Source organism: Oncorhynchus mykiss, chromosome 11 (genome assembly GCF_013265735.2).
Source record: "Oncorhynchus mykiss isolate Arlee chromosome 11, USDA_OmykA_1.1, whole genome shotgun sequence".
Lineage (NCBI taxonomy): Eukaryota > Metazoa > Chordata > Actinopteri > Salmoniformes > Salmonidae > Oncorhynchus > Oncorhynchus mykiss.
Window position 1 is genome coordinate 72,960,108 of NC_048575.1, and position 12,510 is coordinate 72,972,617.

At 44.6% G+C, this 12,510-nt stretch overlaps 1 protein-coding gene across 12 annotated transcripts in view; it reads right to left on the reverse strand.

The window, feature by feature from the left end:
• LOC110536366 (potassium channel subfamily T member 1) overlaps positions 1 to 12,510 on the reverse strand; it is a 134,094-nt gene that overhangs the window by 31,932 nt on the left and 89,652 nt on the right. For all 12 annotated transcript variants that reach the window (XM_036936281.1, XM_036936280.1, XM_036936272.1 and 9 more), the window contains 9 exons: positions 12,219 to 12,321; positions 10,863 to 10,925; positions 10,542 to 10,590; positions 10,192 to 10,251; positions 9,496 to 9,570; positions 7,769 to 7,852; positions 6,756 to 6,850; positions 4,292 to 4,475; positions 960 to 1,124 (listed from right to left, as the gene is read on the reverse strand). In XM_036936281.1, coding sequence (XP_036792176.1) covers positions 960 to 1,124; positions 4,292 to 4,475; positions 6,756 to 6,850; positions 7,769 to 7,852; positions 9,496 to 9,570; positions 10,192 to 10,251; positions 10,542 to 10,590; positions 10,863 to 10,925; positions 12,219 to 12,321 — 878 coding nt within the window. The remainder of the gene's footprint in view (positions 1 to 959; positions 1,125 to 4,291; positions 4,476 to 6,755; positions 6,851 to 7,768; positions 7,853 to 9,495; positions 9,571 to 10,191; positions 10,252 to 10,541; positions 10,591 to 10,862; positions 10,926 to 12,218; positions 12,322 to 12,510) is intronic.

Consider the following 12,510-nt stretch of genomic DNA (forward strand, 5'->3'; position numbering starts at 1 on the left):
CCAATATCATAGCCTCTCTATTACTGTAGAGACCTACCAATGTCATAGCCTTTCTATTGCTGTAGAGACCTACCAATATCATAGCCTTCCTCTATTACTGTAGAGACCTACCAATATCATAGCCTCTCTATTACTGTAGATACCTACCAATATCATAGCCTTCCTCTAATACTGTAGAGACCTACCAATATCATAGCCTCTCTATTGCTGTAGAGACCTACCAATTTCATAGCCTCTCTATTCCTGTAGAGACCTACCAATGTCATAGCCTCTCTATTACTGTAGAGACCTACCAATATCATAGCCTTTCTATTGCTGTAGAGACCTACCAATATCATAGCCTTCCTCTATTACTGTAGAGACCTACCAATATCATAGCCTCTCTATTACTGTAGATACCTACCAATATCATAGCCTTCCTCTAATACTGTAGAGACCTACCAATATCATAGCCTCTCTAATACTGTAGAGACCTACCAATTTCATAGCCTCTCTATTCCTGTAGAGACCTACCAATGTCATAGCCTCTCTATTACTGTAGAGACCTACCAATATCATTTTCTTCCTCTATTACTGTAGAGACCTACCAATATCATAGTCTTCCTCTATTACTGTAGAGACCTACCAATATCATAGCCTTCCTCTATTACTGTAGAGACCTACCAATATCATAGCCTCTCTATTACTGTAGAGACCTACCAATATCATAGCCTCTCTATTACTGTAGAGACCTACCAATATCATAGTCTTCCTCTAATACTGTAGAGACCTACCAATATCATAGCCTCTCTATTACTGTAGAGACCTACCAATATCATAGCCTCTCTATTACTGTAGAGACCTACCAATAACATTGCCTTCTTCTATTACTGTAGAGACGTACCAAATAACATTGCCTTCTTCTATTCCTGTAGAGACGTACCAAATAACATTGCCTTCTTCTATTCCTGTAGACCGACCTGTAATCTAGGATGAGCGTAGAACTCATTGAGGAAGTCCATGAGCAAGTCTATCTTCAGAGAGCTGACACACAGGACGGCGTGTTTCTCTGTCTGGGCACGGTGTCTGCTGTAGTTCCCTCCTGACTTCTGACGCTCCATCCACAGATAGGCCAACTCCTCAAACTGACACACACACACACACACGCACACACACACACACACACATATTTGAGGTTAAAACAACCTACTGTACGGTTTGTAATACACTTACGGCATAATATGTTAGGAGGGTGACAGAAAGAGAAGGGTGACAGAGGTAGGAGGGTGACATAAAGAGAAGGGTGACAGAGGTAGGAGGGTGACAGAAAGAGAAGGGTGACAGAGGTAGGAGGGTGAGAGAGGTAGGAGGGTGAGAGAAAGAGAAGGGTGACAGAGGTAGGAGGGTGAGAGAGGTAGGAGGGTGACAGAGGTAGGAGGGTGACAGAAAGAGAAGGGTGACAGAGGTAGGAGGGTGACAGAGGTAGGAGGGTGACAGAAAGAGAAGGGTGACAGAGGTAGGAGGGTGACAGAGGTAGGAGGGTGACAGAAGTAGGAGGGTGACAGAGGTAGGAGGGTGACAGAGGTAGGAGGGTGACAGAAAGAGAAGGGTGACAGAGGTAGGAGGGTGACAGAGGTAGAAGGGTGACAGAAAGAGAAGGGTGACAGAAGTAGGAGGGTGACAGAAGTAGGAGGGTGAGAGAGGTAGGAGGGTGACAGAGGTAGGAGGGTGACAGAGGTAGGAGGGTGACAGAGGTAGGAGGGTGACAGAGGTAGGAGGCTGAGAGAGGTAGGAGGGTGACAGAAGTAGGAGGGTGACAGAGGTAGGAGGGTGAGAGAGGTAGGAGGGTGACAGAACGAGAAGGGTGACAGAGGTAGGAGGGTGACAGAGGTAGGAGGGTGAGAGAGGTAGAAGGGTGAGAGAGGTAGGAGGGTGACAGAGGTAGGAGGGTGACAGAGGTAGGAGGGTGAGAGAGGTAGAAGGGTGACAGAAAGAGAAGGGTGACAGAGGTAGGAGGGTGAGAGAGGTAGGAGGGTGACAGAGGTAGGAGTGTGACAGAGGTAGGAGGGTGACAGAAAGAGAAGGGTGACAGAGGTAGGAGGGTGACAGAAAGAGAAGGGTGACAGAGGTAGGAGGGTGACAGAAAGAGAAGGGTGACAGAGGTAGGAGGGTGACAGAGGTAGGAGGGTGAGAGAGGTAGGAGGGTGACAGAAAGAGAAGGGTGACAGAGGTAGGAGGGTGACAGAGGTAGGAGGGTGAGAGAGGTAGAAGGGTGACAGAAAGAGAAGGGTGACAGAGGTAGGAGGGTGAGAGAGGTAGGAGGGTGACAGAGGTAGGAGTGTGACAGAGGTAGGAGGGTGACAGAAAGAGAAGGGTGACAGAGGTAGGAGGGTGTCAGAGGTAGGAGGGTGAGAGAGGTAGTAGGGTGACAGAGGTAGGAGGGTGAGAGAGGTAGGAGGGTGACAGAAAGAGAATTGTGACAGAGGTAGAAGGGTGACAGAGGTAGGAGGGTGACAGAGTGGGGAGTTAAACTGCTGATGCTGCAGGAAGGTTCATCAAATGTATTTCTATGTATTCTATTCATCAGTTAATTTATACTGTGGGGATTTAGTCCACATACTATATAAAAAGGTTTAATGAGGAGGGCTGCTGCTGGAACTAAGATATAGGAGGATAACTAACAAGGTGTTGTTGTGCCTCACTCTCAGCGAGAACAAAGCTTTGAGTTGTGTTCTCATTACTGACGATGGACGGTGCAAATGAGGTCGGAGCATGACACGCTAGCACCCACACTCTACACACACAGGCACAGACACACGCATACGCACACACACGCTAGCACCCACACTCTACACACACAGGAACAGACACACGCATACGCACACACACGCTAGCACCCACACTCTACACACAGGTACATTGTAATATTGTTGTATGGTGGTATTATACCTGTTGTATTGTAGATATGTAGTGGTGTAATAATGTTATATGATTAATCTTGTGTTTTATATATAATGTGCCCTGCGTTTGGATGCCAGGAAGAGTATCTGCTGCCTTGGCAGAAACTAATGGAGATCCCTAATAAACCCCAGGAAGAGTAGCTGCTGCCTTGGCAGAAACTAATGGAGATCCCTAATAAACCCCAGGAAGAGTAGCTGCTGCCTTGGCAGAAACTAATGGAGATCCCTAATAAACCCCAGGAAGAGTAGCTGCTGCCTTGGCAGAAACTAATGGAGATCCCTAATAAACCCCAGGAAGAGTAGCTGCTGCCTTGGCAGAAACTAATGGAGATCCCTAATAAACCCCAGGAAGAGTAGCTGCTGCCTTGGCAGAAACTAATGGAGATCCCTAATAAACCCCAGGAAGAGTAGCTGCTGCCTTGGCAGAAACTAATGGAGATCCCTAATAAACCCCAGGAAGAGTAGCTGCTGCCTTGGCAGAAACTAATGGAGATCCCTAATAAACCCCAGGAAGAGTAGCTGCTGCCTTGGCAGAAACTAATGGAGATCCCTAATAAACCCCAGGAAGAGTAGCTGCTGCCTTGGCAGAAACTAATGGAGATCCCTAATAAACCCCAGGAAGAGTAGCTGCTGCCTTGACAGAAACTAATGGAGATCCCTAATAAACCCCAGGAAGAGTAGCTGCTGCCTTGGCAGAAACTAATGGAGATCCCTAATAAACCCCAGGAAGAGTAGCTGCTGCCTTGGCAGAAACTAATGGAGATCCCTAATAAACCCCAGGAAGAGTAGCTGCTGCCTTGGCAGAAACTAATGGAGATCCCTAATAAACCCCAGGAAGAGTAGCTGCTGCCTTGGCAGAAACTAATGGAGATCCCTAATAAACCCCAGGAAGAGTAGCTGCTGCCTTGACAGAAACTAATGGAGATCCCTAATAAACCCCAGGAAGAGTAGCTGCTGCCTTGACAGAAACTAATGGAGATCCCTAATAAACCCCAGGAAGAGTGGCTGCTGCCTTGACAGAAACTAATGGAGATCCCTAATAAACCCCAGGAAGAGTAGCTGCTGCCTTGACAGAAACTAATGGAGATCCCTAATAAACCCCAGGAAGAGTAGCTGCTGCCTTGACAGAAACTAATGGAGATCCCTAATAAACCCCAGGAAGAGTAGCTGCTGCCTTGGCAGAAACTAATGGAGATCCCTAATAAACCCCAGGAAGAGTAGCTGCTGCCTTGACAGAAACTAATGGAGATCCCTAATAAATACAAATACAAATGAAATCTTGTGAAATTATCCTTGGAAAACAGCTGTGGTAATAGGCTATTGTGTAAGCACTGTTATATACAGTGTCATACCTGTAGCGGGAGGACCACGAGAGCCACACAGATGAGAATAACCACCAGCAGCTGAGAGGGCCAGATATGAGGTGTGACGTCACCATAGCCCACGGTAGAGAAGGTGACAATGCAGAAATACAGAGAGTTGAACAGAGTCAGGTTCTGATTGGACGCTCTCTCAAGATGCTGGATACCACATGCCCTGGAAGGAGGAGAGGGATTTCACATTTAAGGGTGACATTTTGCACAAGGTAGTCTCGCGAGCACAGATGATTGACATCGTATGTTGCTGAATTCGCGTTATGGAACCACTATAATGCCGGAACTCAGAGCTTCAGATGTCGGATCTTAACTTGATCGATCCTTAAGTCACAGGGAATTTTCCAGATGCAATTCTAAATGAGCTCCGTGCGTGGCTGAAAATGAACAGTTGTCTTTCTCTCCATGCGGGGACAGTCGAGTCATTGGGTTCAGGGTTTGCTATCAAAATAATGTTATCTCTCGCTCGCTCAAACACTAACCCTAGCTCCTACTACTGCAACATTCAAACGTATAAAATCTGTCTGAAACACAGCCATACACATCAACAACCGTCGTTTCATATACAGTGTCAAGTGTATCTTAAAGTTTTTTATTTTATTTATTTATTTCACCTTTATTTAACCAGGTAGGCTAGTTGAGAACAAGTTCTCATTTGCAACTGCAACCTGGCCAAGATAAAGCAAAGAAGTGTGACACAGACAACAACACAGAGTTACACATGGAGAAAATAAAGTCTATATACAGTGTATGCAAAATGCATGAGGAGGTAGGCAATACGAATGAACTGTCAAAGTTACAAATGAACTGTCAAAATTACGAATGAACTGTCAAAATTGAGTTCAATTGTGGCCTGGGGTAGTCTAGCAGTTAGGGCTGCTGCCTTCAGTGCGAACATATAGGCCTACTGTGTCTGCGTGGGTTTGATTACGGCCCACGGGCCTTCTGGCACAAATAACTCAATCCCCAGATAGACTTGATGTAGTTACACATTTCAAATATGGACAGTCCAAGGTTATTATACCCCCGATCTTGATAAGAAATGACCATATCAGACACTGTTGGATAACTCAAATAGGGAATGAATAGAATGATAAGAGTCAGTAGGCTACACCAACATTAGTTTCCTTTCACACAAAGTGTTAAAATGATTGGCCAGAACCGGGCGTGAACTTCTGATACTCGGCACTGAAGCTTGCTGCTCAGACCACTGCACTATGTCAGGTCACAACGCTCTAGCAAGCCTTGAGGATACTGGATGGTATGAGGTCGGTCGGTTAGCGGAGCCTTACCCGAACCATAGCCCCCTAGGTACGGTACTGCATTGTATAGCCTTCAAACACTGCTTCCAGTTGCCCCCTGGCTGTGATTATACTTTTTAAATATTTATTCAAATCCTCCTGCAGCAGGATTATTTTCCTCCTGTGAGGAAGATCCGGCATCTGTTTGCACGAGGAAAGAGCAGTGAGCTTATTTGAATAAGGACTGGTTCAATTAAAACATGGACACATTGAATGATCAATGGCTCCCGAGTGGCACAGCGGTCTAAGGCACTGCATCTCAGCGCTTGAGGTGTCACTACAGACACCCTGGTTTGAATCCAGGCTGTATCACAACCGGCTGTGACTGGGAGTCCCATAGGGCGGCGCACAATTGGCCCTGCATCGTCCGGGTTTGGCGGTGTAGGCCGTCATTGTAAATAAGAATTTGTTCTTAACTTACTTGCCTTGTGAAATAAAATTAAAAATCAAAAAGTCTAAGAGAAAGGTGAATTACACATAATGATGATCCAACGTAACCTAACTTACTTGGCCTTGGCCTGAGTCCTACTGATCTCATCACTTGTGATATTTAAACAGAGAGTTTGACATACATATACTATCTACATTGAAATTCAGCCTGGCAGATTAAGGATCAAAACCCTACATTCCCAACGATCGATGCACCACAACACTTCTGCTCTGACCTGTTGAATCAGTGAGAATCACACCATTGATTCTGCTATCTGTTCTGCCTGACTTCCTCAGTTAATTTCCTGTATTGGATAATGAGGAGTCAAGATGTCAGTGGATGGAGGAGAGGAGAAGGTCCCAGGGAGCACCAGGGATGAAGGGGGAGATCAGGGGCTGTATTTCATTCCAGAAAGTTGTTTCCTCCTAGATGCCCTTGTTCACTCCCCTTCACAGATCTGAAACAACTGGGCATGAGAAAACTGGGCATGAGAAAACTATCTGTGGGCCAAGCTGGTTGTTGATGTTGTCATTACAACCAAGTCCACCTCTTTTTTTCAATGTTGCTTACCCTTAACCAGATTCTATCAGATCTGTGAGTGGGAATGAAAAAGGGCAGATGGTAGGGAACAGCTTTGTGGAATGAGTTGTGGCCCATGAGCCCAGATTTAGGAAGCTCCAGGGAAGAGAGGCTGGGATCAGAGGACACATACCCAGTGAAGACCAGGCAGAGTAGGGTGCAGATGAGGATGAGAACCTGGTTGAACATGGCCGAGTGGGTCCTCTGAATGGCACGATGGAGATCATTCTGATGGTAAAGAGGGGGGAGGGATAGAAGCAGAGCGAGGGAAGGAGAGATACAGAGAGAGGGTTAGGGTTCATGTTAAATCGGTTGGTCAGTCAGTTGGTCTGCTGTCCTGGCTAGTCTGTCAGTCTGTCAGTCTGCTCCATCTACTGCACCATCTATCTGTCTATTTATCTCGCTTTAAAACCTATCTGCCTTGCTGGTTACTTTGATACTGATGCAGTCAACCTTTCATACAGCATACAAGCAGTGAACATGCAGCCCATGTCACACCTTGTTAATGTTTCTGTTTGGCTGAAGCCCCACTTCAGTCTCTTCAAGCTACATACCCACCATGTCCCTTCATACCTTGTTAATGTTTCTGTTTGGCTGAAGCCCCACTTCAGTCTCTTCAAGCTACCTACCCAACATGTCCTTTGTTAATGTTTCTGTTTGGCTGAACCCCCACTTCAGTCTCTTCAAGCTACCTACCCAACATGTCCCATGTTAATGTTTCTATTTGGCTGAAGCCTCCCCTTCAACCTCTCCAGGCTGGACCTGTTCTCCCTCTCAGAACTGGTCTCCTTGGCCCTGGACCTAACCAGGTGTCCACAGAGATACATGCAGGCTCTTGCTCAAATCTATACTCATTGATGGTCTGCCTTCCTAAAACGTTTTTTCTTAAACTGACAGGGAATCTACAGACTATTCATAACCAGGGAATTCTTACCAGGGCTCTTCTACACCCACATAATGCAGAGTTAAGTTATTCTATAGCAACTATTCTGCAAGCAGGCTATATTCAGCATAATCTGAAAGCTGAAGCATTTTAATAGGGAGAACTCATGTATTCCCTGCCAACAAAACTACATCATTATGACATCATTGCAACCAGTTCTGTCCAGTTTTGACTGCTGCGTTATGGCTGTAGCATATACTCACAATCATATTCTCCAGGGCACACTTGGCTAACCAGCAGTTGAGAAACACTGGGATGAAGATGTTTCTCAATGGAGGCCAGAAGATCTGAAGAGACAATTGGGATAAATTCATATGCACAGTGTGCAGTGTACACTCCCATCATATAGTTTCAACACTCCCAGTCCCACATTACCATCCTCCCAGGTCTCTAGAGCTATACTCACAATATAAAACATGAACATTGCACAGGTCATATGTTGTCTTCTACCCCCAAGCCACTGCTACTACTCGCTTTTTATTATCCATGCAGTCACTTTACCCCTACCTACCTACCTACCTACCTACCTACCTACCTACCTACCTACATGTACAAATTACATCCACTCTGTACCGGTACCCCCTGTATATAGCCTCCACATCCACTCTGTACCAGTAACCCTGTATATAGCCTCCACATTGACTCTGTACCGGTACCCCCTGTATATAGCCTCCACATTGACTCTGTACCAGTAACCCTGTATATAGCCTCCACATCCACTCTGTACCGGTACCCCCTGTATATAGCCTCCACATTGACTCTGTACCGGTACCCCCTGTATATAGCCTCCACATTGACTCTGTACCAGTAACCCTGTATATAGCCTCCACATTGACTCTGTACCAGTAACCCTGTATATAGCCTCCACATTGACTCTGTACCGGTACCCCCTGTATATAGCCTCCACATCCACTCTGTACCGGTACCCCCTGTATATAGCCTCCACATCCACTCTGTACCGGTACCCCCTGTATATAGTCTCCTTATTGTTATTTTATTGTGTTACTATTTCTTTTATTTTTACTTTAGTTTATTTAGTAAATATTTTCTTAACATTATTTATTGAACTGTATTGTAAGTAAGCATTTCACAGTAAGGTCTACTACACCTGTTGTATTCGGCGCATGTGACAAATACTATTTGATTTGACGTTCACTAATTGGCCTTGTTTGCTTTGTGGAGTATGGTTTGAGCCACTGAAATGAATCTGTTTGTCAGCACCACATTCCTCATGGTGTATCCTGTCACATGTCTCATGGTGTATCCTGTCACATGTCTCATGGTGTATCCTGTCCCATTCCTCATGGTGTATCCTGTCACATGTCTCATGGTGTATCCTGTCCCATTCCTCAAGGTGTATCCTGTCACATTCCTCATGGTGTATCATGTCCCATTCCTCATGGTGTATCCTGTCACATGTCTCATGGTGTATCCTGTCCCATTCCTCATGGTGTATCCTGTCACATGTCTCATGGTGTATCATGTCCCATTCCTCATGGTGTATCCTGTCACATGTCTCATGGTGTATCCTGTCCCATTCCTCATGGTGTATCCTGTCACATGTCTCATGGTGTATCCTGTCCCATTCCTCATGGTGTATCCTGTCCCATTCCTCATGGTGTATCCTGCCCCATTCCTCATGGTGTATCCTGTCACATTCCTCATGGTGTATCCTGTCCCATTCCGCATGGTGTATCCTGTCCCATTCCTCATGGTGTATCCTGTCCCATTCCTCATGGTGTATCCTGTCCCATTCCTCATGGTGTATCCTGTCCCATTCCTCATGGTGTATCCTGTCCCATTCCTCATGGTGTATCCTGTCCCATTCCTCATGGTGTATCCTGTCACATGTGTGTGTGTGTGTGTGTGTGTGTGTGTGTGTGTGTATGTGTGTGTGTGTGTGTGAGAGATCAGGTGGAAGAAGACTCACAGTGATTATAAACGGCACGGTATTGATCATCTCCAGGATGAAGGAGATCTGGAACATCTGCTCCCAGATGTTCCCCTGAAAGAGAGAAACACAATCAACGTGTGAGTCAAGGCAATAAGCTACTGTCTCTGTCTGTAGACTAATTACAATGATAGTGATATGAAACGAATCCACCAAAAACGAGGTCAATATTTTTGAATAATCAGACCTCGGTTCTAAGTGTGCCTGGCACAATGGAACTAATTCTGCTAATCCCGCCCATCTGACGCTCCAGACAGGCGAGAACACAATGACAGGATTCGTTAAAACAATTTGGGAATTGAAGCCATCTGCCAAAACGAAGCAAAACAAAAAACACACTGTTATTTGTCTTCCTAAAGTACAAGTAAAACAGCCTAATTGATCAAAGAAAGGGAAGTAGCACTGCAGCACTAATGAGTTATTTAAGGAAAGAGCCCAATTTAAAGAAAAAAGTAGGACGGACACCTCATTTTTTATTCATTTGTAAAGTGTATTAATGACCTGTTCTTCTGGCTCAGGCTAGAGCAGAGGCTCGCGGTTAAAACACATGCCAGAAAATTCGCCAATTAATTGCAATCTCACGCAGACACGCCACACGACTCTGCCTGATAGAATGAATGAAACTTCCTTTGTGGCGGCGATCAGTGTGAAAGGAGTAGAGCTGAGGTGTCTTACTTTGTAGCTGAGATATGTAAGGAGCATGGCTTCCAGGAAACTGATTAAGGCCACGATCACCTGGAGCAGAGCAGAGTGGAGGTACACACATTACCAGGGCTGCAATCTGGTCACATAACCTCTCAGGCAATCTACAGTACACATCACTGGGGAAAATATGTGCTGTAAAGTGTTTTCTGTTGTAAAATATTTCTTGTTTTTCTAATGTATTGGTCACAGGGGAAGGGGGAGATTGTCAATGAAATGTTCACTTGTGAGTTTGACCCATTGTGGCTACTGTTGAATGGAATACTTGAGAATCCAGTACTGTATTACCAAAGCAGTGTTAGTGAATGTCAGTATTCCTTTACCTGTATCGCCCACACAGGTACCCTTCTGTTCACCCAGAAAATCAACTCCCTTTCACAAGACAAAACAATGATTATACTCTATACATTGATTATACTCTATATATTGATTCATTGACAAAGATGATTCCAAATAACACAAGATAGCAAATGAGATGAACAACTCCCTTTCAGAAGACAAAACAGTGTTATTGATGATGAATTACACTGTATGGGTTAGGCAAGACTCATTTCAAACACCACCTGATAGCTATGAGATGAACACAATCAGAAACACATTCGAAGCCCGGGACAGCACGTCAATGTTAGACCCTCACAACTCACCAGTTGATTTCGGTGCTTTCTGTAGATTCTGCTGTGGTGCTTGTTCGGTTCTGACAGTTCACACTGCAGAGGAAAGCCATAGCAAAGGGAAGTCGTTCAGACAGAATGTGTGGTGAAATATTTATCCTGTGGCTAATAGGCACCTTCACTCACTCTGCATGTTGCCATGGTGACGGACGGGAGGCAGAGGGACGGTTTCTTTAAGAGTTGCCGGCAGCAGTGTATACCATAAAGACCATATGCTGCTTCCATTTCACTACACTGAGAGAGACCATCGCTGCTGCTATTTAAAGCCCTTTGTGTCTCAGACAGATACAAATGAATTCCAAACTCTGGATCTATCTTATCTTGGCCAAATACAATTTTATTTTCAACTTTGGGTAAAAGTTAGAGGTAGATTCTCTGAATCACACAATACCTGAATAGATGCCATCTTTTTTAGAATTGATCTGACTACTGAACAAAAATATAAACGCAACATGTAAAGTGTTGGTCCCATGTTTCATGAGCTACAATAAAATAACCCAGAAATATTCTATAGGCACAAAAAGCATATTTCTCTAAAATGTTGTGCACACATTTGTTTACATTCCTGTTAGTGAGCATTTTTCCTTTGTTAAGGTAATCCATCCACAGGTGTGGCACATCAAGACGCTGATTAAACAGCGTGATCATTACACAGGTGCACCTTGTGAACTGGGGACATTAAAATGTGCAGTTTTGTCATACAACACAATGGCACAGATGTCTCAAGTTTTGAGGGAGCGTGCAATAACAGAGCTGTTGCCAGAGAATGATAATTGCTCTACAATAAGCCACCTCTAACATAATTTAGAGAATTTGGCAGTACATCCGACTGGTCTCACAACCACAGACCACGTGTAACCATGCCAGCCTAGGACTTCCACATCTGGCTTCTTTACCTGTGGGATCGTCTGAGGAGGGGGATGGTGGGTGCTGAGGAGTATTTCTGTCTGTAATAAAGCCCTCAAAACTCATTCTGATTGGGGCACACCCCCGGCTGTGCCCCTCCCCAATCATGTGAAATCCATAGATTAGGGCCTAATTAATTTATTTCAGTTGACCGATTTCCTTATATGAACTGTAACTCAGTAAAATCATTGAAATTGTTTCATATTGCGTTTAAATTTTTGTTCAGTATATATCATTATATCAGAGGAGAATTTGGTCATTTCCATATTATTGTCTATATTCTAATACGAGATGCTGATGCACTTATTCTGCCCTCAATCTCAAACACCAAAATTAGAAATCACAGTTTAACAAATGCTACGGTCACTAGTAATAAATGAAATAACAGGACTTCATCAGGAGGTTAAATTAGCAGTTACTCACCATACACCAGTGACCTGTTCGGGATCATCCAGAGACACTCTGAGGACATATAGGGCACACGTCAACAGCTTCAAGGAGAAGTTAAACAGACGGATCCTCAGGCCTACATGGAAACAAATGCAATAGAGAACACTAAAGGCCAGATTTACTAAGTAATTGCATTGGGAGTAAATCTTAACCTGTTTCCCAGAGGGAATTGAAGAGGGAATTGAACAATTATAGTTGACAAAGGTCAAATAAAGCTTATGGGAAGGAACAACATACCATGGAAAAGAAAAGAGTAACTGAATTT